We start from the raw sequence: 22,629 nt of genomic DNA on the forward strand, positions 1-22,629 counted from the left end.
CTATGTACATTTCCATGCATTGCTCTACTGGATACTACTTGTTATATGCATAAGTAAAGCCTGATAAAATTTTATCGACTAACTTTACTCTCACCTTCCAGCTTCTTCAGTCACATCCCCCCAATACACAGCCTTTTCTTTTTTCATTCATCTCTTCTTTCTTCCTCCTTTCCTTAGCCTCTCAAAAGTCTTTTTCCTTTCAATACATTTTCCTTCTACAGTGCCTCATCCACACCTTTTATCACCTCACCATAAAGACAGCCTTTCCTACTTGTGGCAGGCAGAAAAGAGACTCCAGCTCACTTTCTTCAGTATGCTGTTCATCTTAGCCTCATTATTATTTACACTTACATAGCGTAGAAACTGCCTTTACTACTGCCAACAGCTTTCTGACAACTCTTGAGGCTAAGGGCTTGCTAACAGTGATAATACCAAATTTATCACAACTCAAAGGAAACATATTTATAAAGTGAAAAAATTGTTAATATCATCATGAAGGTTCTGCTGTCATCAGGTGAAGCCTGAGTGGGAGACTGCCAAAACCCAGCAACTAATCTCTTGATACGTTGCTGAATTACAGAAGACTCATTAATTTTGCACCAAAAGTTCAGACCTAATACAACACACACCGGAGCAACTTTACTTCAAGTGGATGGGGTGAAAAGATCAATCTAAAATTCTCTAGTTTCTCACTAGTTTCTTCAGTTCCTCAACTGATCTTTTTATAGTTAGCCTTCTGTATGACTTAAGGACGAACCACATTTGAAATTTCTCAAGTAGCTCTTTGCGGCAGTAGGAGGCATTGGATCAGATAACACATTAAAAGTAGTTGGTTTGTTGTTCTTCAAGCTGTAAGCTAATAAATTAGAGTTGTGTTTTACTCAGTTAAGATCTACGTTAAGGAAGATTTTAAGCTGCAAATACCATTTCAAAACAAACCGTAACTGACTGAAGCCTATCCATAGATAACCTTTTCTAAATCACAGCAAATGCAACATTGATCTCCTTAGGAACTGTGTGACAGGAGAGTTTAAAGTTTAGTAGAAAAAAGACAAGCAACAGAATGCATACTGTGTCACTTATTGAAAGAGGATCGCTAATATTACATAGTAAGTGCTTGTTCCTAACAAAACAAGCAGATGGCAGGGGACATCCATGAAATCACTACTCCTTAAAGAATGCTCAAATAAACCACAGTAGCAATCTAACAAAGCAGTAAGCAAAAGGTTCTGCAGGTCTTCCTGAAGCAGGGGTGACACTATTTCCGTGGTCCAGAATGAGGCTTCTGACCCCAGAACTTCTAATCAGCAGTAATAGTTTCCACTACTTCCAAAGTTACCTGGCTGAAAATCTGTCCAACCTGCACTCTGCAAAGCACCACTTATACAGCATCATATTCCTATTCTCTCTGCACACTTACTATGACAGAAAATTAGGTAATCCACAGCAGGTATGTATGTCCAATATGCATTGAATGTGCTTCAACATTCACTGGCAGCAACATTGCTTTCATGGCAAAGGCAGGAGGTGTCTAAGAGAGGTCAGCACAAACAAGCCCACAAAACCAGGGACAATTCGCCATCAATAAACAAAAAAGAATCAAGATGCCATGTAAGAGGCAAATGCATTTATTCTAAAAGCTATTAAATATTTCAGGTACAGTTACTGTTATGTAACTCAAATATTTGAGTTTCAAAGTTATTTCAATGATTTATTCAACAATGCACACACACTACTCTTTAATCACAATGTGTAAGTGTTTGAATGGTTTATCTGACTATTTTTGCAGTGGCCAATGACAACATGAGGCAACACTACAGTTGAAGGTTATGATTTAAGGTTCTAAAGAGTTTGTATGTCTTGGAACAATTAAATATGATTTACCCGTAGCTTCATACTCTATCAGTGGGTAATAACTAATTTAACTAAATCCCTACTTACCACTTCATTGTCAGCCAGACCATAAATCAGTAATTTGGGTGAGGGGGATAAACAAGCAGCAGCATTTGCATAAAGACTTGCACAGTGTGCAGTCTGTTTCTCATGTACTGGTAAGGAGGAAAAGAAAATTCTCTGGTATTCACAGGATTTCTATGAAAGCTGGTTTCCATGGAGAGACACCTGACTTTCTTTTAAGCAATAAACAAGCTGTTTTATTGCTTTCAGTTTGTAAGAATTGAAATGACCTTGCAAAGTGAGAAAGGCCAAACCTTACATAAAATACAAATGATAATTAGCAAGTCAAATGCATTAGGACAGGATGATACAGCTGTCCTAACGGCATTAAGGCTAAAATTAATATCATGAGTGTTTCAGTGTATCTGTTGCAATCCCAGTAGAGGAAAATGCATTAAATTGCTTCAGTGCTTACACTTTTGAGTTTGCCTGTTGTTTTGTTTTATACTGCTCCACTACCACATCTGTAACACATCTGAAAAAACACAAAAGGATTAAGTCACAGTTCTTCATCAATATCTAATAGTTTCAATCTAAAACTATTTCCCTGTAGTATTTCTAATCAAATATTTCCTAGAATATCCATTCCTTTATGTCACAGAACTCTTTAAAAAGGATTTTGGAGAATTTGTGATTTGATTTTTTTTTTAAGAAAAGGAGAATGTGATTTTCAAGTATAAATTTTCCCTGCTTAATTAGGGGAATCCTGCTAGTTCCTGCTAGTTATTTCTTGATGTCATGAGAAAGAACAGATACCCTACAGGTGCAGAAATTTTTTTCCCCTACATTATGCATTTTCTTATAGATGTTGGGAAAGTCTGGATCTCTTTGCAATCTTAAAGATTTTCAATCTGTTTTCAAACTCTAAATATAAGCTGATAATTGTTCTTCTACCTCAACATGAGTTACTAGATCTGTGAGAACGATGCATATGTGTATACACATGCACACAAAATTAGTTCAAATTATGAACATACAAACTAAACAAAACTTAGTGAAAAAGCTATAAAGGCTTAGTTCAACTGTAGAGTTTGGATGTTATGTATATATTTAAGAGTCTACTTTAAATTTACATATTTATTAACAGTTATTCTACAAACATACTAGTTCAGCATGAATGAGCACACAAATAACATATCCCTAAGAAGAGAAAATTTCAGCTATAAAAAACTTATTCTATTTCCTGTGTGACAAATTATAGCAAAAAAAAAGTTAAAGTAATTGCTACATGTTCAGCTGAAGCTGCTATTTAGTTTTCTACAATAGCTTTTATTCAGAAACACAGAGCTTTTACTTTCATAATAATGATATTTATATCACAGTGCTTTTCACCAAGTGAGGTCTGACTATTTTACAATAGAAAAATCTAAAGCACAGAAGAGGCAAAAAGATTTATCAGAGAGCATATAGGTCAGCGAGAGCTTCAAGGACAGAATTCAGGTCTTCAGCCTGTGGCCCACTGTCCTACTTACCCCATCACACCACCTCCTCAAGTTAATAATAGCTAATACCATGGATTTACAGACTAATTCTCACAGACACTTCTGTAAAATAAGCAGGTATCAACCCCATTTTACAGAGAAGAAAACATGAAGTGCTAAATTCTTTAGCACTCCATACACCTTGTGCAATCCCATTACTACTGTATTGATATGCAACATAAATTCAGATAAAGAGATAAACAGCATTTTTAGCATACAGCTCTGTATTCTGAACTACAGAAATCAAGAAACTTGTCTAAAGACAGAGAGCAAGTCTGTAGCATAATGGGATGGAAATGGATGAGTGCTTAGGTCACACTCGTATGCTTAACCCATCTCTTCATGTGCATAACCTCAATTCCTTAAAATTACATGGGATACTGGATCAAGACATAGGATCAAGCAAAACAGCATCAGAATTTTTTCCAATTTTTTTATTCCCAGCTTTCTAACATGGAGCTTTATGAAAGTACTAACAAAACCAATTTTTGACAATCTATTTCTTTGCATTGGCATATTTAATTATCTTTTTGTGTTCAGATTACTCAAGAGTACAGCAGAGGAGATAACGCTGACATTTATTATTATGGGTTTTGAATATTTCTCTGAGTTAGTTATTATTTTGATTTTCTGAAAGATCTTTAAGGTTTATAGCAAAGTGGAAACAGCATTGACTCACAAAAGAATTGCATACAAAAATCTATACAACATCATGAAACAACTGAAGAACTGTATTTCTATCTGAAAAATTATAATCACACCTGTATTTTTTTCCATACAGATGGTGAAAAAAAGAGAGGTAAAGAGTGATGAGAGGTCAGTAAAATATAAACCCTACTAACCTTAGGCAACTGAAATTGTAAGCAGTAGTTATGTTCTTGGCCACACTGATAAGATATTTAAATTCCTAAGCAGTGTGGCTGTCCGACTCCACAGTGCTACAACAGTTCTTATAGTCATACACTGTAATGACAACAGCTACATGACATCAGCCTTAGCATTGTAATGAAAGGACGTAAGCCTCCTAAATATTGACTTCTATGTCTACAAAAATGAAAGGACTCAAGTGTCATGTATTTAGCATTTATATACAGTTTAAATAAGCATGCCACCTAAACAGCAAGTGATTTTCATGAACAGAAGTAAAAACCACTAGCAAGAACAATTAAACAACTCACCAGTTCACAGCTACCAAAACAGTATCACAGATAAACCCAAGATTTTTTTATGCACAATGCAGGAATAATTAATAAGTAATCACTAAGTCCAGTAACTTGAACAACATGGTCGAAGGTGGACCTAGATTGTAACATGACCCAGGCTGGTTTTAGTACTCCAGGGTCTGCAGCCACAGGGCTTCAGTACAAGCAGGCTCTGCTCCTCAGGGAAGGTGCTGCAGAGAGGTGATGCCTCCACCTGAACTCGAAGCCACTCTGAACTGAGTATCAGACACTGCTTCGGGACTGATTTGGAAATAAACAACAGAGGTCGATCCAAAAAGCTCTGAGTTTATCCATCCACCGTGCACCATCTCTGCTTTCACTATGGCCTGCAGTTTCTAGTGATACCGCTCCCACCGCAAACTGCAGGCTCCTTACAACTGCAAGTGTGAGTGTGCACCCCATACCTTAACATGGTAGCTTACAGATACCTGCGCTCCACAGTTTCTTCACTGCATATGTTTATCTGTCTTCCTTCATGCTGCATCTGCTCCAAGGAGCGCTCTACTGTTCACATGGCCCTCCTACATCAGCATGCACGCAAAGCCATGACAGTACTGCCATGCAACCTGCAGGTTCTGAAAACTGCACATTTTATTGTACTTCCTCCTTCCCTTTGAAACAGGGATCCACTCCTGTCTAACAAATCCCAATATAAGGACTACATTCACATCCTTTATTTGCCTTTGGCAACATGCAGAACCTGCCTCTCTCCAGTTGGCAAACATGACCTTCACTATGCCCCCAGCTACTGTTACCAAGTAGATTTCTGCCATTTTGACTAAAACTAGTTCAGTTATTTTCCATAGGGCGAATGGAGGCTACACAGCAAGTTGCAGTACGTGGTAACGCTCACTTCAGTAACAGCATACATAAAATGACAACTTTCAGATGTAGCAACCAAGTGTTATCACATATATTTACCAATCTCTTGTTCAGAGTTCTGGTCACTAAAGAGTATTTCTAAAATCAGTGATAAAGCTGCACAGCAATACCCACTCAAAAAGCATTCAAAGCACAATATACAGCATGGAGAGTATGAGATTTCCAACTAAAATTATGTTATTTGTGAGATTTTAAATTATTCAGAATAGCATAACTTAAAATTTGGCTTCTATCAAAACCAAACATAGTTTCAGGAGATGCAAGGGCATGACAAATTTTTTTACCTACGTGATTTTTTTAAATGCATATAAAATGAATAGTTCACAATATGAGCACAAATATGTATCAATGGCATATAATGTAGAGGAAAAACTATTTCAACTCCTTTTAAATTTAACTGCAACATTTTTTTCTAAATGCTTCAAATGAATTCTATTTTAAAGATACACAAACTACCTCGCTGCTTAATAACCAGACTCTTGTTCTAGTCCAAAACCTGTTCTTTGAATACCATGTGCTTTTAACAGATTTCTTCCCTTTGTTCTTGTGATTCTTTTTTTAATACAAGAGATTGTAGTCTTCCCAAATGTTCACATTACCAGTGCACAGAATTGTACAAAATAAGTTACTGCACACCCCCTAGAAACAACACAGTAACAGATCACACTGAAATTCTGCAAGTTTCTGTGGACCTTGGGAAACTGAACTCACATAACTGCTGTAAATGCTTAGGCCCAGCTACATTACAAGCATATTTGACAAAAATTTTAAGTGAAATGTTTCATCAGTATAGATTACTGGAAGAATATTATACTGTAAAACCAAATCTGAGACATCGTGATGATCATTTAAATACTCTTTCATGCACTCAGGTCTGGGCTTATGCTGTTCTTACTTGAAGCAATGTTCATGCCTATGCAGTTCTGATGAACATTTAATGCAGACTGTGGGGGGGAATGATTTGCACTTTTTTTTTTTTTTTTTTTAATGAGTACAGAAAAACCTGGAAGCAATAACTCAGAATAAGATTAGCTCCTATTTTCCCAGACTGGTTACTTTCCACCATTAATAATCCTGCCCTATTTAAACTTTGAAATACCCAAAGTAATTAAGCTATGTTGTGCTTGCCAATATAGAGAGGCACTTGGGAGTAATATGCATGTTAATCAGGAACATTAGCTACCAGACTATATGAATTCTTCTTCTCATTACTCAATCTTTCTTATTGTTATTTAGAATTGTTTTTCAGTTTTGGGAAAAAACTCCGCCCCTGCCTCCAAACACAGATTCATCTCTGAGAATACTTAGTCTGAGCTATAATACCCATTTGGTTTAGAGATGAGATGAATCCTTCCATTATCACCAGTTATTAAATAGCTTCTTGCTATCAGGGAACAAATAAAGACGTAGGACATCATAATTTCAATTGCCTAGCAACAACTGTTCTAACATCATGTTTTGACAAGTGGTTGGAGCCTTTTCTAGTACGAAAGAGTTGCTGGGAGCACAAGGACTGTCAGAGTTCAGAATCAGCTCTACCCTTCTTGGTGGCTAGCTCTGCTTTTCTTACCATCAGAAGAATTTCTACACAAGTAAAATCCTCATTTCTACTCATAAGAAAGTTAAATGATGCATACAATATATTTTGAATCCTTACTCACTAGAGGCTCAGTCTGACAAGGTGCAAAGTGAAGAAAGACAACACATGCAGTTTTAATCATGCCGGACCTATGGCGATACAGCAAACTTGGGTTGAAATGTACCAGACTTAGAGGCTTTCCTCACCTGAGATCAGCAGATTTCTTGAGCCAAGGCTCTTTTATTTGATAGATTTTACTACTGAAAACTCCAGGCCATGAAAAGAAGCACAAAAGCACTGTGTAGGCCTTAAAATATGCACATGAGATCATCGAGTGCATTCTCACCCCATACAACGAAGGTTTGCAATGAACGCAGTGAAAGAGATACCAAGTTCTCTCTCTTACACTTCATTAAGATTTATTAAATCTATTGGCAAGAAGCAACCCCTCAAGTTTTAGTAAAGACTACCTGTTATTTTTCTCTTTAAAATACCTTTACTCAACTTTATGGTATTTTAGAAGGCAGACACTTAGTTCAGAAGAATTTCAAATAATTCCATTTCATTATCAAAAAGGTACCAGTTAAATATATGAATACTATTTATCATGCAATGTATTTTGGACTGCCTTTCAATTTTGAAGGTTGATAACCCAGCATTTTATCAGAAAGGTTGGTGTTTTAATTTAAATAGTAAATTGTGGCAGTCCTGTAAGCCTTGATTTCTCAAAATGCATGTGCAGTTTAATTATTCAATTTGTTAATATATCAAATCTTAGAGATTCACCCTGTCTGTATATCTTACTTCTAGGTATATGCATGCCAACACATGCTCATACACATGCTTCTTCTTTCCACTGTAGAATCAGTACTATTTACGCACATAAGAATTTGAAGAATTACATCAACAAAGCTTAATCACAAACCAGTTTTAAAAATACATGTGGCATATTAAAACCTCATTCTCTTCTATCAGAACTCAATTGTTCTCAACAATGTACAGATGTCATATTTTGTAAAAAAGGAAATTTAAAAATCACCTTTCAAAAGCTGATTCAGGTCCATGGCATCATGCAAGACTTTTCGAGTATATCTGCGATCAAACTCAGAATCTAATGAAAGAAATACAGATATAAGATTGGATTTCCCAGCCCCATAGGTTTTACAAATTTTGTGTTGTACTTAAATTCTTCAAAATTACCATATAATTCTTGGTTCACATTTTCCTGTCTTTTGATTTTTAGTTTCTTATCATTTGACGCTGCTAGTTCAAAAGACTGGATAGGACTGATGTCTGGAGTTGACAGAGGTGTTACGTCAGTCACTGTATCTTCAGACTCCTCCAAGTAGTCACCAAGCTTTGGTTTTCCTTCTGCTAATTTCATTGCTGACTTGAATTTTTGTTTTGGAGACAGAAGAGCATTCCTACAAGCATTCCTCTTTGAAGAAGAATGAGATGAATCTGATAAACAGCTATCGGAATCTGTATCAGAACATTCTGTATCTGAGCTTGAGGATGAGGAGGAGGAGGAAGAGGAAGAAGAAGAGGAGGAGCTGATATTAGTATATTTTTTGCTAGCCTTTTTTATGTTGTTTGACTGCTTAGCTGACTTTGGTCTAACCTTCTGTTTTTTGCCATCGTCACTACTATCTTCTTCATCTGTGTAATAATCTTCTTCACCTTCTTTAACTATTTTTGGGATTCCAGCAGAAACATTCTCCTGTGTTCCTCCACTTGCTGCAGATGTCACTCCAGATGTACCTGCATTCTCCACAACTGGAGAAAGTGACAAAGATGAAGCATCTCCAAGATGATCTGTGCTATTTTCTAGGGACTGATCCTTCTGCAAATCTTTCTGCTTTTCTTCACTTTCCTGCTCACACTTTGCATCCTTTGAATTAGAAACCAAATCAGGGTGTGCAAAAGCTGCCTTTGTACTTCCTTGCTCCATACATTCACCATCTTCTTCAGCTTTCTTTTTCTCTTCCTCAAAATCACTGTCAAAGAAAGCATGATCCACTTCACCATCTGATACATCTTCAAACCGGTCCATACTGAAATATCAAGTGCCACCTGCAACCATCAGAAAAGGTTTCCAAAGGTTAGCATAAAACCAGATCCAAGTACACTTTTAGCATAATAGTTTTGTTCTTTACTTTTAGCTCTAGTAATTTATAATTCTGCAATTACTTATGTTGCTATGGACAACTCTGTAGTGAGTTTTATAAAGAAATTTAGTGCCCCCTTATTGTACACAGTTTACATGTTAGACAGAAATGCCTTAAGCCAACAAAAACCATCACTATTTCAAAACTTTTACTCCTAAGGAAATTAGTCAAACATTGTTAGCAGCTAAAAAGTCTTAACTACTACAAACAAGCAATTGAAGTGTCTTATTTTGTCCCTTTAAGCTAGAGACATTTTAAGCTAGAGCCACTAATGAGCTGTCATTAGTTTGGATTTTATACTAAAAAACTTGTTTGTATGTGGTGGTTATCATCTTGGCTGACATAGCCATCCAAACTGCACACTTTCAGCACTTAAAGTAAGAGCAATTTCAGTTTACATCAAAAGATCCATGGCTCAGTAGGTTAAATGGTAATAGATGTAGGGTGTGTCAGTGTTAATGTTTTAGTTTGGATCAGAAGCCTGCTTGACAGTCCTCTGTAACTCACACTGCATAGTACAGTGAGCAAACTTGATTCTTTCAGATGAAACTATAACCTTTAAAGTGTGCTCCAGGCACAAAACCAGTGCACTTAAACAAGCAGTCAACATTCAGTCCATGGGACCAGATTATGGCTAGCCCAAATACATATAGTGTGGATATCAGGTCCTCAGCACGAACAGTTATGCTCTACAAATCCGCTCCTATTGTGTCATGTCATACTTCTTGCAGAAATACATGGCGTTAGATCCTATGCCTTTGGCAGGGGGGAAATGAACATTTCCACTCATTAGTAGGATATACACAGAGTTAAAATAAAAAAAAACCAAACAGCTCACAACCAAACAAAATTAGCCAGTATCAAAGACTACTGTTCCCATCTAGCCAGCAATACTTTCCTCCTATTTACAACAGGTTTTACATAATTTTTTTAAGCTGCAATCAATAAACACGTAACATTCTTTAGAGCCAAGGAAACCAAAACCAAAGACAGTGGAAGCAACTATACAAGGCAGGAGAACCAGAGTATTTTACAAGATGGATGGTCTCCCTTAAACCACATATAGTTTGTTGCCATGGCAAACAAAGGTGAAAAAGGAATTCCTAAACTTGCTTTGAAACTGCAAGACTATTCCCAAGAAAGCTTCTAGCTAAAATTACTTCAAAATACAGAACTTTTAAAGGTCTATGTCACTCAGTTATCTTGCCACTTCTCAAATAATATACAGTTTTACAGGAATTTGAAATATGCACCCCAAATACCAAAAGCACAACATAAACCTTAAAAACAGAAGGTGTGGAATCTCCTGTGGTTTTAAGATTCACAAAGCCGAAGAACTGAAAAGAGACTTAAGGTTAGATGTTGTATAAAGCTGAAAAAGCTATTAAACAATAGAAGCAGAGGTCAACTTTGGTACCATGAAGAGAAACTCTTTAAAGCACCTAGCTCCTCCAAGAGCAACAGAACAGAAGAGTAAAACACCTGGGAACTCTTAATTTGAAATGCTACGTGGAATTTGGAAATTTTTCATATTCATGTAACTTCTTGTGATCCCTGGCTTCAGGCAGCTTGCATAGCGCGCAACGCCCAACTGTCATGTGAATTCCTGGAAGTTTTCCTAGAGCAGCTTCCTAAAAGGATAATGCATTTTAATATATCAAAACATGCACGACAGAAAAAAAATAATCAGAAAAGTAACACATTATTTACATTTAATTTTCTACCTCATCTAGCCTAAACCAGAAGGGAACCAAGCCAAATTTTTTCTGCATTACCTGTAGACTATAGGTCATGAATTATTTATTTAGCAAGTACAACTTGGGCAAAGTCAAGTCTATGAAGAAAATGAATATAGGAAGTACAGTGTTACAATTAAAACAAAAAATGCAAGGTTTTTATTACTTAAGGCACTAGCATCTCACCAATTTGTAGCTTCAGCTAGATTGACTGATTGGTAAAAGCAGGCATGTGGTGTATTTCACTTGTCTCAAACACATAGATTTGATATACTGTTAGCACTGTTGTACCTGTAAGAGCATAAGGGGATAAGGCAAAAACCAGGCTTGCAGGTGGATGCAAACCAACTAGTACAGCTTGAAATATAAGATTTTATTGAGTGCAATATACACATCCATGTATTTTTAGCTTATGTAATACTACTCCCGCAAAGGAGACTAAACTAACAGTATCTCACTGGCTATAATATAATACATGGTCCCATCATGACTTCTCAGATGTCTCTTTTATGAACAGTCTCTTAAGTAAGGATGGAATTTAACTCAAGACAGTGCAAAAGGACGCATAGAAGTGGCAAAAGGTGATAAAAGATACCAAGGAGGCTGTACATTCCTTTCCGCCATTAGCACCAGACAAGGAGCACACATCTTCCCACTCTGCATGACTCAGGAATAGCTTACCTGCCAGTGGGCTGTTTTCCATGAAGACTGAGCCATAACTGATTCATGGACAGCAACCACTGTTACAGGAGAAATGCAGTTTAGCAGTTTGACTCTGACCAAGGAGCAGCAGTTGTTAACACCAGTCCTTTCATTGCCAAATGCTCCTTCCACTTTTCTGGCACAATCCCCTGAGGACTGTAGCCTTCATCTTAATGGAAAACAGACATGGTGTGTTGGTCAATTTCTCTCACTGACACTCTTAATCATTCACAAACTAAACATTAATGAATTTTGTAGTTTCCACTAAAAACAGTATAGAGGAAATGGATGAAGAGATGGCATTCTTGATTCCTACTCCCCTCATGCATCTAGAACGTCTTTAAGGGAGCTGGAATTTGCCAAGAAGCAGCAACACAGAAGCAGCAATTTTGCTGATAAACCATGCCTAAAGTGATAAATTGACTGCACGTGCACACACACAAACACTCACACCCCTTTATATACAGGGCAGAGCGTAATTTTACTTCTGTGAGAAGTACAGAGTTCTGCTACGTTGTCAACTGTTAAAATACAGAATCAACAAGTGATATTCTGAAATCCCAAGAAAAATGTCATTAGAGTCAAATACTTATCATTAACTGCTTATTCTAATGACCATCATATTTATTTACAAAAAATACATGTTTTCTGTGGCTTTCTGCCATGAAACCCTCTAACACAAATATGATCAACAAAAATGACCAGGTTGGCCATTAATTATTTATCAGATCTTTTTTACTGTAATATTTCCCCTCCCCATGTAATTCACTACCTCTCTCCCCCTATTTCTTGTAACACCCACCGATCACCCCAGCCAAGCACACCCATTCATCTTTGTCTCTTCCTCATTGCAGTTCCTCCTAGTTTATACCACTTTTTAATCCCTTCACCTGTAAACACCAAGCTTGACCCATTTAAGATCAGAAAGCAGTGGCAAAGCAGCCAAGGAGGGCATACAGTCTGGCTGTCAGGGCAGTAGGGACCCACACTTTCTTGTCAAGAGGTTGACGCGCTGAGCATCTGACTACCTACCAAGACTGCATCCATGTTTTCACCAGCTGGCCACTGCAAGAGCACAGACCATTCAGCTCCCGTACAGGCCAACCACTGCCTGCTGCTGCACTGCCCAAAGGACAAGCAGGATTTTGACATCCTCCTCCATGTTAAACAAAGATCAAGACCTTATTCACGCTAAATGTATCAAGTGTTTTTCCCCTGACAGCTGCAACTCTGCCAACTACAGCACCACCTGAAATATTTTTGTAGGTAATGCGTAATAGCAGGCCTTCAGGCATGGCTGCAATATAAAGTATCTTATACAAAGGTAGGACAGTACATAAAGAGTGATACAGTGAGCATATAGATTTAGATGTGGGTTTGTGTTTGAACACATACTGCCTTTTGGTAATTTTTTTTGAATGTTAGAAACTAACACTTATGAAGGACATTAAATACCTAGTAAAAGATTCAAGGTGTTTTAACCTTGGTTAAACTTTAAAGTTATCCAGTCAATCTTTCACTTTTTTAAATGTAGTCCATCTGAAATACATGCATCAGAGAATACTGAAATAAATCATAGAAAACAAGAAAAAACCCAACATTAAAGTACAAGCAGTGTACTTTCCATTTAAGCATTCTACTTTCATAATTGAGAAAGAGGATGGTTCATACAGAGAGTAAAGCCGTGGTTTTTTTCTCTATCTATTAACATACAAATTCCTAACACGCAGAACACCACACTCTGAATTTGTATGCTATACATCCTCTGAAGGCCCTAAGTGCTTTCAGGACATCTTAAGATCCTGGTATTTAATAAAAGTGGAAAACAAGCCCCTTAAGCATGCTGTGGGCTGAATCAGAAATTTCTGATGTTACTGCATGCATACTCTGCATCACCACAAAGGCCGTAATACAGCATAGCTACAGTACACTCAAGATGAGTCAACAATATGTTTTCTGCAACAAAAAGGAAGAGACATCATCTTAGGATGTATTAACAAACATTTTTATAAAGCATCAGAAGCAATAATAATGTTGTATTTGGCTCCAATAAGGCACCTTCTGGTTTAGGGTTATTAATTTTGCTTTGCAAGTATAATTGATGCAGAAAGAAGTAACCAAGCAGGCAACCTTCCTTGCCCATAAAATTAGTCTCCTACAGATGGCACCTCTCCTTTCAGATGCAAATTTCTACCTCTTCAGAACAGGGACCCACCCTCCTGATCTCAGAAAGCAGAGCAAGTGTTTGAGAGCTAAGGGGTTGGAAGGTTAAAGTGTTTTAATTAAAAGATTTATACTACCAATAACAGATGTTCTTTAGGACACTCCAAAATCCTCTGACTCTATTTAAGCATTATTGCCCCTCTGTCAGAGATCCTGCCCCCTTAAACCTGCTTACTGCCAAATCACCTCTTTGTATGGTGAACTTGGGAGAGGGTTAAAATGCTAAACATATCACCTAACATTTTAAAAAATAACAATCATTAAACAAGTTACCATGTAAAAACACATTAGTTCAAATGCCACCACCACCCCCTCTTCCTCCTTCCCTTCCTCATTTTTGGCTGAGGCATTAAAAAGACAAACTTGAAATTGTCTAGAAGAGAGCAATAAAAAATTTAAGACAATTAGAAAAGTCCAACTTCTGAGGGTTTTTTTTAGTTTAAAAGAGGGGAAACACAGGGAAACATAAGTTTAAAACCTGTAAAACAGACTAATCCAAAACTTAGTTTGTTCTCAGATACAATCAACAGTGGTAAAGATCAACTACTGCAGCTGCTTCCAGCCATGTGACAAACCATGCATATCCAGCCACACCTACCTCCTCTTTAATTAAAGCTTTCATTTTTGCTAGGAAGAAACAACAAAGCATGCAAAGGAGGAAATATAAATCTCAGGAAACTATTTCCCTTGAGGGGAACCCCCAATGAATGAAACAACCAGCCTGTTTAGTACATATTCCAGTTTTCCAAGCTCAGAGCACAATACCTGCTACAGCTGTTCTTCACACCATATGCTCTCCAAACTTGGGTACCAATTTCCCCAATCCAAACCATGACTGGTTCATAACCAATCTACAAAACACGAGCCCTCAACCCCAGCTCAGAATAAACTCCAACACTACAAGTCTATCCAAGCTCTGTTCCTACACACAGTCATGTATCCTGCGCTGGACCTGTTCCTACACCCTGAGATGGAAGGGCTGGTTGAGGCACAGCCAAGTTATTCTGCAAAACAACACAAAGCAGACAGGAGCTGGCATTAGAATCATAGAAAAATTTAGGTTGGAAGGGATCCTCTGGACATTATCCAGTCCAGTCCACTGTTCAAAGCAGGGTCAGCTTCAAACCTGGATCTAGTTTTGCTCAGGGCCTTGTCCAACCAAGTTTTCAAGGATGAACACTTCATGTCCCACATGGGTATCTGCTCCAGCACTCATCAACCCTCACTATGACTTTTTTTTTCTTTAATCAGAATTTCCCATGTCACATCTTGCAACTATTAGCTTCTATTCTTTCATGGTGCACCTCCAAGAAAAATCTGGCTCTGCCCAGTTACAGGTAATCATGTTGCTGCTAATCAACCACCTAGACATAACTCCATGGGGGTGAATTGCTTTGCTCAGATTACAACCTACATGTAAGTATTTACTGCTGATTCATGACAAATTTCTTGTTCTTGGCTCATGAGACAGTAGTAGACTTGCACCTGAACTGAGTAATCTGAACAGGCCATGGAACCACCATTTGTCCCTCACAGATCAGGTCTGACAGGACCTAATTCAAGCTCAGATCAAAACTACCATTGTTTCTAGTGCATCTGAAAACCACTTGTCCAGCTGATTCTCAGCTGGCTCTCTAATGCCTTTCACTGTCTTTTTCTCTCTCCTAACTAGAGAAGAGGAAGGAGGGAAGACCTGCTACTTCAAATCTATGGGGTCAATATACCCAGCTGTTGCTGCACTTTTTCCTCTGGGGTTTTCTTGTTTTGCTTATTTTTTTCTTGGTTTTGGTTTGGTTTTTTGCCCTGGTTCTCTCTGCTGGACACAAAGGAAAAGATTTTTCCCTGCATGCTGTAAAACATAGTTTGGAAACTCCCAAACCTACAAAGTTAGCCCTCAGAACAGCAGTTCTGCCTCCAAACAGAGGTAGGCCCACTGGAGATGCTCCAAAGTACTTTAGAGTCCTTTTTAAAGGATTCCAACAGAAAGCCCTCAGTCTCCTGACTATTTCAAGCAAGGATTCAGTTCACCAAATGGGCACTACAAAGTCCTGGAGCAGAGTCAATTGCCATCATCTGCTAGAGCAAACGAAAGCACACGACCACCAGAGAATCCTAGATGACTGCAGGGCAAAGGCTTAAAGTTAATGTACAAGGGGGGGAGGGGAGAGGGAAAGGCAAAAAAAAAGAGGGAAAAAATAAAAAATAGTTCCTCTTGAGCCAAAACCAAGCCACTCCCCTACTATGAAAAGCTGCAATACATTATGCTGAGAGGCATGGATGTGTAGCTCCAGGACTTCACTCATATGCACACATTAGTATTTGTTCTTCAGTGGAGGTCACCTTGTGACCTCATGAGCAGAAAGGCTGGGTCAGAGACTACTGAGGTTAAATGATGGGAGTGATGATGCCCATCAGGCCTGTCTAAACAGGCCACAGCTACTCATTCACTGCTGAGAACCCTAAGAAAATGGCCAGCAAACCCTCCAAACCCAGGGGGAACAGAAGCAGCTTACAATCAAAATAAAAAATAAAGACAATGAATCATATGTTGTTTGATAAAAGTATCAGCAGCCTCTGGAAGGATTTCCTTCATAAGGCCGTTCCATCTCTCCAAGCATAAGCAATGCCACATCAAAGTCTCACGGGCCTACTGCCATACGCTGTTTCTCACTACCTGCAAGAGTCCCACCTCCAGCTATCTGAGGGACCAAAAGGCAGCAAGATGCTAGGGGGAAACTGGTCACTGGCACTGACCCTTCCCAGAAGTGATCCATAGCCACAGTCTTTTGATAACATACACAGACGTTGAACAATTCCTGGCAGCAAAGTTATTTGTATACAGGTATGAAAAGCCCAGAAAAGGACAGACTCTACTGCCAGGTATTGAGAGTGAAGAGCAAGGTAAAAGGAAGCTGAGTTTTCTTGCTCCTGCTGTACCGGTGCATATCTATGAAGAGTGTTTCTGCCAATACAAAGATTTAAATATTGGGGCCACAAGCATCCAACCAGGCTATCCACAACTGAAGGTGGTGAATCTGACACAGTAGTCCATGATGGCACGCAAGAAAAAGGAAACCAATTCCTCTTATTAAAGCAAAACTTCAGCATATCTGCCCCGTAAAGGCTGGAGTTACAAGTGCCATCATCCTGGTGCACCAGTTGGGTGATGGCCTGTGTATGCATGTCTTCCTGAAGCCCCAAGCACACCCTCAAACACTAGCTCCCTTGGAATCTGCTGAGACTAATCCAAGCAGCTGCTGCAGACTGTTGGGAGTCAGGTACTACCATCTTCCAAATGACAACACATACACCACTTCCCCCGCTTCCTGTAAGCGATGCTTCCGGGTTGATCAACTGTCTCAAAAAGTACAGCACAAAGGTGGCCCAAACCTCAAAGGTCTCTGTGTACATCTTCAAGCTCTCAAACCACCATTGATCATTCCCCATTTGAACGTACATAGACGCATAAACCCTGTCTTTCATCACAGTTCAAAAGTAAATGAGAAACAACAATTCTTTCACCAGTATTTGTACAGTAACTTCTGCCCTACTCTCACCTTTTAACAGACCAGTTATGTTCAGTCTGTGCTCCTCATTCATTGCACACAACAGAGGTATGGCCCAGAAATGCTTAGAATCTACAGACACCCATCTGCTACTGTTGGGAAGCCAGACCTCAAAAATAAATCTGTAACAGAGTTCAAGAGCATTAGAACTTTGATCAAGAGCTGACCATCCATACCGTGCACATGCCACTTAACCTTGGCATATTCTGGATTTGACTCTGTGCCAGTCCTGAAGTAGATGGCAGGACCACAAAGGAAGCAACTGCACCATTTCACAAACTATTGACGGAGTTCAGCAGCAGATAAATCACAGCATACTGTAGAATACCAGGCCATCCTTACCAAGTGGCACAATACATGAACTGTCTCCAACAACAGAAATGGTCACTGAACTAGAAGTTTGTTCATGCTTCTGATGTTATGGATTTAGTATGCTTAGTGACCTGACTGCATAAATAGGCATGTCATCAGCATTTCCCTCAACACTTTGCATAGATGTGCTTCCACACAGATCAAGTAGGTGCGCATTTTGTGACCACAAGATAACACCTATTATCACAGTTTGGAAAATACACATACAGTTTTACAGACATAGCAATCACATTCTCCACAGCCACTGAAGATAAAATGCAGTCCTTTTAATTTTCAGTGAATATATTTCTATGTAAGAGGAACAAGCACTGTCTGGTACAGATAAGCAGGGTGAAGAACAGAAATTCAGTCACTAAATCAGTATACAAAGAACAGCTTAAGTAAGTATCACTTAGGACTAGTCCAAGTATGTTTATGTTTCCTCAGAATGTGTATTGGGGCCAAATGAGGTAAAGGCCTCTTGAGATCCTCTCTTGCATTGTATTTTTATGACTTGTTCATTTCTTCAGATGAGACGTATCACTATGGAAAAGCAGATAAAATGCTGAAAGATAGGGCTCTCTTAAATTCAACGTAATATGGGTTTTCTGGAGTTCCAGTGTTTATTATGTTATTAAAATGAAACACTTAAAGAATGACAATACCCACCATTGAACTGTGACTTAAATATCAGTGAAGATTATTGGATGGGAAAAACCTTAGCCAAGGAACATAGGTTATGTTTTATATCATTCCATCACCAGTCTCTGCTAAGTATAACAACAGGAAGCAAAGAATGAAAAAACTTCAGAGAGCAGCTCTGGTAGAAGCACTAAGGTACATCCATCATAGTAACAGTCTGCCTATCTCCCATAAATTTAAGGGGATACTTAGGCTCACCTAGGAGCTAGCTTACTTTGAGGCTCTTACCTCTAAGCTCCAAGTATATTATTGTATCACCCAACTCCTGACTGGGCAGACTTTAAAAAGCTTGTAGATGCTCCTGTCACCTATGCCACAGAAAACCAAATGCCACCTATCCTGCAAATTTTTAAACACTCCTTAGAGAAGCACCTGTATGTGCTGCCAGGTCAAGTCTCTAAGGGGATTGGCCAATTGTACTTTCAAAGCCTCAACAGGCTCAGCAGTCCTGATGGCCATCTGAGCCTGTGTAAGTCTTATGCAAAAACATGGGACCCTCTGAATGCCCTTTTAAACATGGGCAAGCACTAAACCAAAACAAAAATCTCAGTAGGTCATAAAAGCTTTAAGTCCCAAGAAAAGGAACAGAATGTCCACAAATCACTTCTCTCCTTTTCTCTGGTCTCCATTCCATACCATTACAACGATTATCTAGGCTGAGAAAATACAAAGAGGAACAATGTCTGCACTACAAAACCAAAAACCCAAAGCAAACCAAAACCAAAACCAAACCAAAACAAACAGGAAAAAGTGGTGGGAGAGCTTGAAGCACTCCAAAGGCTGAGTCCAAATTTTTGGAAACTATATTTTAAAATGTCAATTATTTTACAAACCCATTCTTAAGCTAACATCCGGTGACTAATTTTCTAGTAATGATGACTTCATTTTAGTCTTCAAATAGGTCCTCTGAAGAATTTAACTTTTTGTGGAACTTTGTTCTCTCTCCACTGACAACTCCAGCGATCACCTTCTATCCAAGAAAGAGAGATTAACTATTTTTTCATAGAAGCAAAAACATGCACAATGCACTCGATGCCCTATATAAAGCACCTCGTAACAGACAAAAGCAGGGATACAAAAGAAATTTAGTGCTGCTATTTCTATTATATTCATTCCATCCCACATAGTTTTCCTGCTGCTTCTATGAATGTTGCATAGAAATTTTAACCACACAGTTTTTAAATATATAAATGCCCAAATGCAAACACTAGATGCTTTTTATATATATTTTATAGTATGACTGAACAAGTCTAAACATTTGCATACTATACTAAAAGCAGTTTCTGAAAAATTGTGTTTAACAGAACCACAAGGGAAGAACTTTACCAAGGCATAGAAGTTACATGACCTTAAATTAGGTTGTGCCCAAAGGCATGCTAAGCTATAATTTAAATTGCCCATTTCCCTAATATGCTGTGAAAACTCCAGGAAAAAAACGGAGCTTCACGAGCATGACATACGTTGCTGTTTGTTGTATCATCTCACTGAGACGCTTTGCAATGAATTCAGTACTCTGTTCTGCTGCAGGGGCTGCACAAATGACAGCCAAGAAAGGCCCAGGATTTACAGTTGCCTCTTCTGTGACTTCCACACAAATACACAGGGACCAAGAGGTTTGGTGGTTGCTTATTTTCCCAAAGTACAGGCCCACGCTGGGATCCGTTAGTGCAGAACACAGCCCTGTGCAGAGCAGGGGGAGTTACAATACCGTCGCCCTGAGGAAACTAGAGAGATGCAGGAGGGGTTACAACACTGTCCTCCGGAGGACACTGTGGAGATGTGACCATTGCGATGATTCGACACCCTTGAGGCAAGCTGTTTACAACAATCATTTCAGTTGACTTAATTCCTGCTAACTACACCCAACCAAAACACTACACTAAACTCTATTTGAGCATTGCTTCAACGTATCCGTCCTAGTCAGGTAACTTTAGGGATGGCAGCACACATGACACGGTAACTCACTCCCAAAGCCAACAAAACTACGATGCCAACGAGAGGGCTGGTACCTCAGAAGAAAGTCTCCCACCACTTTTCCAATCCCCCCGAGGAGCAACGAGGGCAGGCACGGCACTGAAGCGAGGCGTAAGACACGGCAGCATGACTAAACTCTGGCGGCTCAACGCCAGCCGAAGCCCTCCAAATATAGCACGTGTGACATGCTTGGGAGACACCTACATACGTGTTGCTCAGGCGGGGACCGAGCAGAAAGACAGCAAAGTGAAAAATAATAACAATATTAATTATATGATGATCAAAAATTTTATATATATAAAACCAAAACAGTCTCCCACCTTGGTCGATCTGGCAAAAATTACCACAGGCGGGGGAAGAAAATGCCTGCCGCCCCCAACCGCCGCCCCCAACCGCCACACACCCGCTCTCCGGGCGCCTTCCGTGGGGAAGGAGGCACCGGCAACCCCGGAGACGGAGCACCGGCGGCCCCACCGCCGCCAGGCCGGGCCGGGCCGGCAGCCCCCGGGAAGCAGCAGCCGCCGTCTCCCCCTCCCCGGCTTTGTTGTGGTAACCGCGCAGGCAGCCGAGGCGGATACTCACACGCACGGGAGGAGAGAGAAAGAGAGAGGAGGGGAAGGGGGAACGGCGCAGCGTTGCGGCCGCCGTCTAGATGCCAGGCTCCTACGCAGCCCGGGCCGGCCCCCTCGCGTCGTCGGGCGGGGAAAGGCGGCGCCTGAGGGGGGGCGGGAAGGGAGCCGGGGGCCGGGACCTCCCACCGGGAGGTCCCGGCCCCCGGCTCCCTTCCCGCCCCCCCTCAGGCACGGACTCTCCGTTTCCCTCCCGCCTCTCTCGGCTCCGCAGGAAGCGGGGAGAGAGCTGGGACTGTCGCTGAGGCGATGGCGCCCCGTGCTGAGGTGACAGTGCCCCGAGCCGAGGTGATAGTGCCCCAAGCCGAGGTGATGGTCCCCAGGTTGAGGTGATAGGGCTCTAGGTTGAGGTGGTGGGGTCATATGCTGAGGTGACGGTGCATCAGGTTGAGGTGACAGTGCCCCTAGTTGAGGTGATGGTCCCCAGATTGAGGTAATGGGGCTCCATGCTGAGGTGATGGTGCCACATGCTGAGGTTATGGTGCCTGAGGTTGAGATAATAGTGCCCCAGGCTGAGGTGCTGGACTCCATTTTGAGATAATGGTGCCCCACATTGAGGCAATGAGGCCTCATGCCAAGGTGATGGTTTTCCGTGTGGGGGAAACAGTGCCCCAGAGTGATGTGATGGTGCTCCATATTGAGATGATGGTGCCCTGGGTTGGGATGATGGGACTCCTGGTGGATGTGCTGGCAGCCTATGTGGAGGGGGTGGCAACCCAGGTTGAGGGGATGGTGCCCCAGGCTAAGGTGACAGTGACCCACCCTGAGGTGATGGTGCCCCATGTTAAGGCAACAGGACCCCTGGTCAAGGCAATGGGCCCCTACATTATAGCATTATATACACACACACACACACATATATATATATATACACACATTGCAGCACTGAGTGACATATCCTGAGGAAATGGAGGGGGGAAATTGATCTGGAGGACTTCTAGGGACATCTGACCCAAATCTTTGGGGTTGGATCAGGACCTTTGCCCACATGAACCTGATCTCAACATCCTTGAATCTCAGTAGAATTATTGCAGAAACATGGATGAAGCCTTCAGGCAGAGTTTCGTTACTTCTAGCACTGACTAGGTAAGTGGTGGCTACCTACTAGTGATCTGCCACCAGGAAGTGGTAGTGTCCTGTGTAAGGGTGGGAAAGGTTCCACCTCTTTCGAAGGGGTCAGTTGCAATATCAGACCTTGGCATTTCTTTAATAATAGTAATGTTACATTTCAACAAAGTAAGAAATAATTATATAAAAAGAAAGACTCCAGATTACTGATCTACACATTCAAAACTAAAAATTCAACTTTACTTTGGCCCCATTGTTCATTATGAAAAAGATTTAATGACATGATCATGTTTTTTTCTGAGCATACTGAATTTTGAGTTCAATCAGGGCTGTGCAGCCAAGACAACCGTTGTGCATATGGCCCTGTTTCACTTGGCTCATGAACACGC

At 40.1% G+C, this 22,629-nt stretch overlaps 1 protein-coding gene across 2 annotated transcripts in view; it reads right to left on the minus strand.

The window, feature by feature from the left end:
• Positions 1–21,253, minus strand: part of CFAP97 (cilia and flagella associated protein 97) — a 36,260-nt gene extending 15,007 nt beyond the window's left edge. The window contains exons 1-3 of one of the 2 annotated variants that reach the window (XM_069788286.1): positions 21,126–21,253; positions 8,322–9,194; positions 8,161–8,232 (exon numbers count right to left, since the gene is read on the minus strand). In XM_069788286.1, coding sequence (XP_069644387.1) covers positions 8,161–8,232; positions 8,322–9,174 — 925 coding nt within the window. In that variant the 5' untranslated portion in view covers positions 9,175–9,194; positions 21,126–21,253. Of the gene's footprint in view, positions 1–8,160; positions 8,233–8,321; positions 9,195–20,946; positions 21,068–21,125 lie in introns of those variants that run through there. The other variant, XM_069788295.1, reaches the window with a different exon arrangement.
• Between the last annotated feature and the right edge of the window lie 1,376 nt (positions 21,254–22,629).

The sequence above is a fragment of the Haliaeetus albicilla genome, chromosome 1 (assembly GCF_947461875.1).
Source record: "Haliaeetus albicilla chromosome 1, bHalAlb1.1, whole genome shotgun sequence".
Classification (NCBI taxonomy): domain Eukaryota; kingdom Metazoa; phylum Chordata; class Aves; order Accipitriformes; family Accipitridae; genus Haliaeetus; species Haliaeetus albicilla.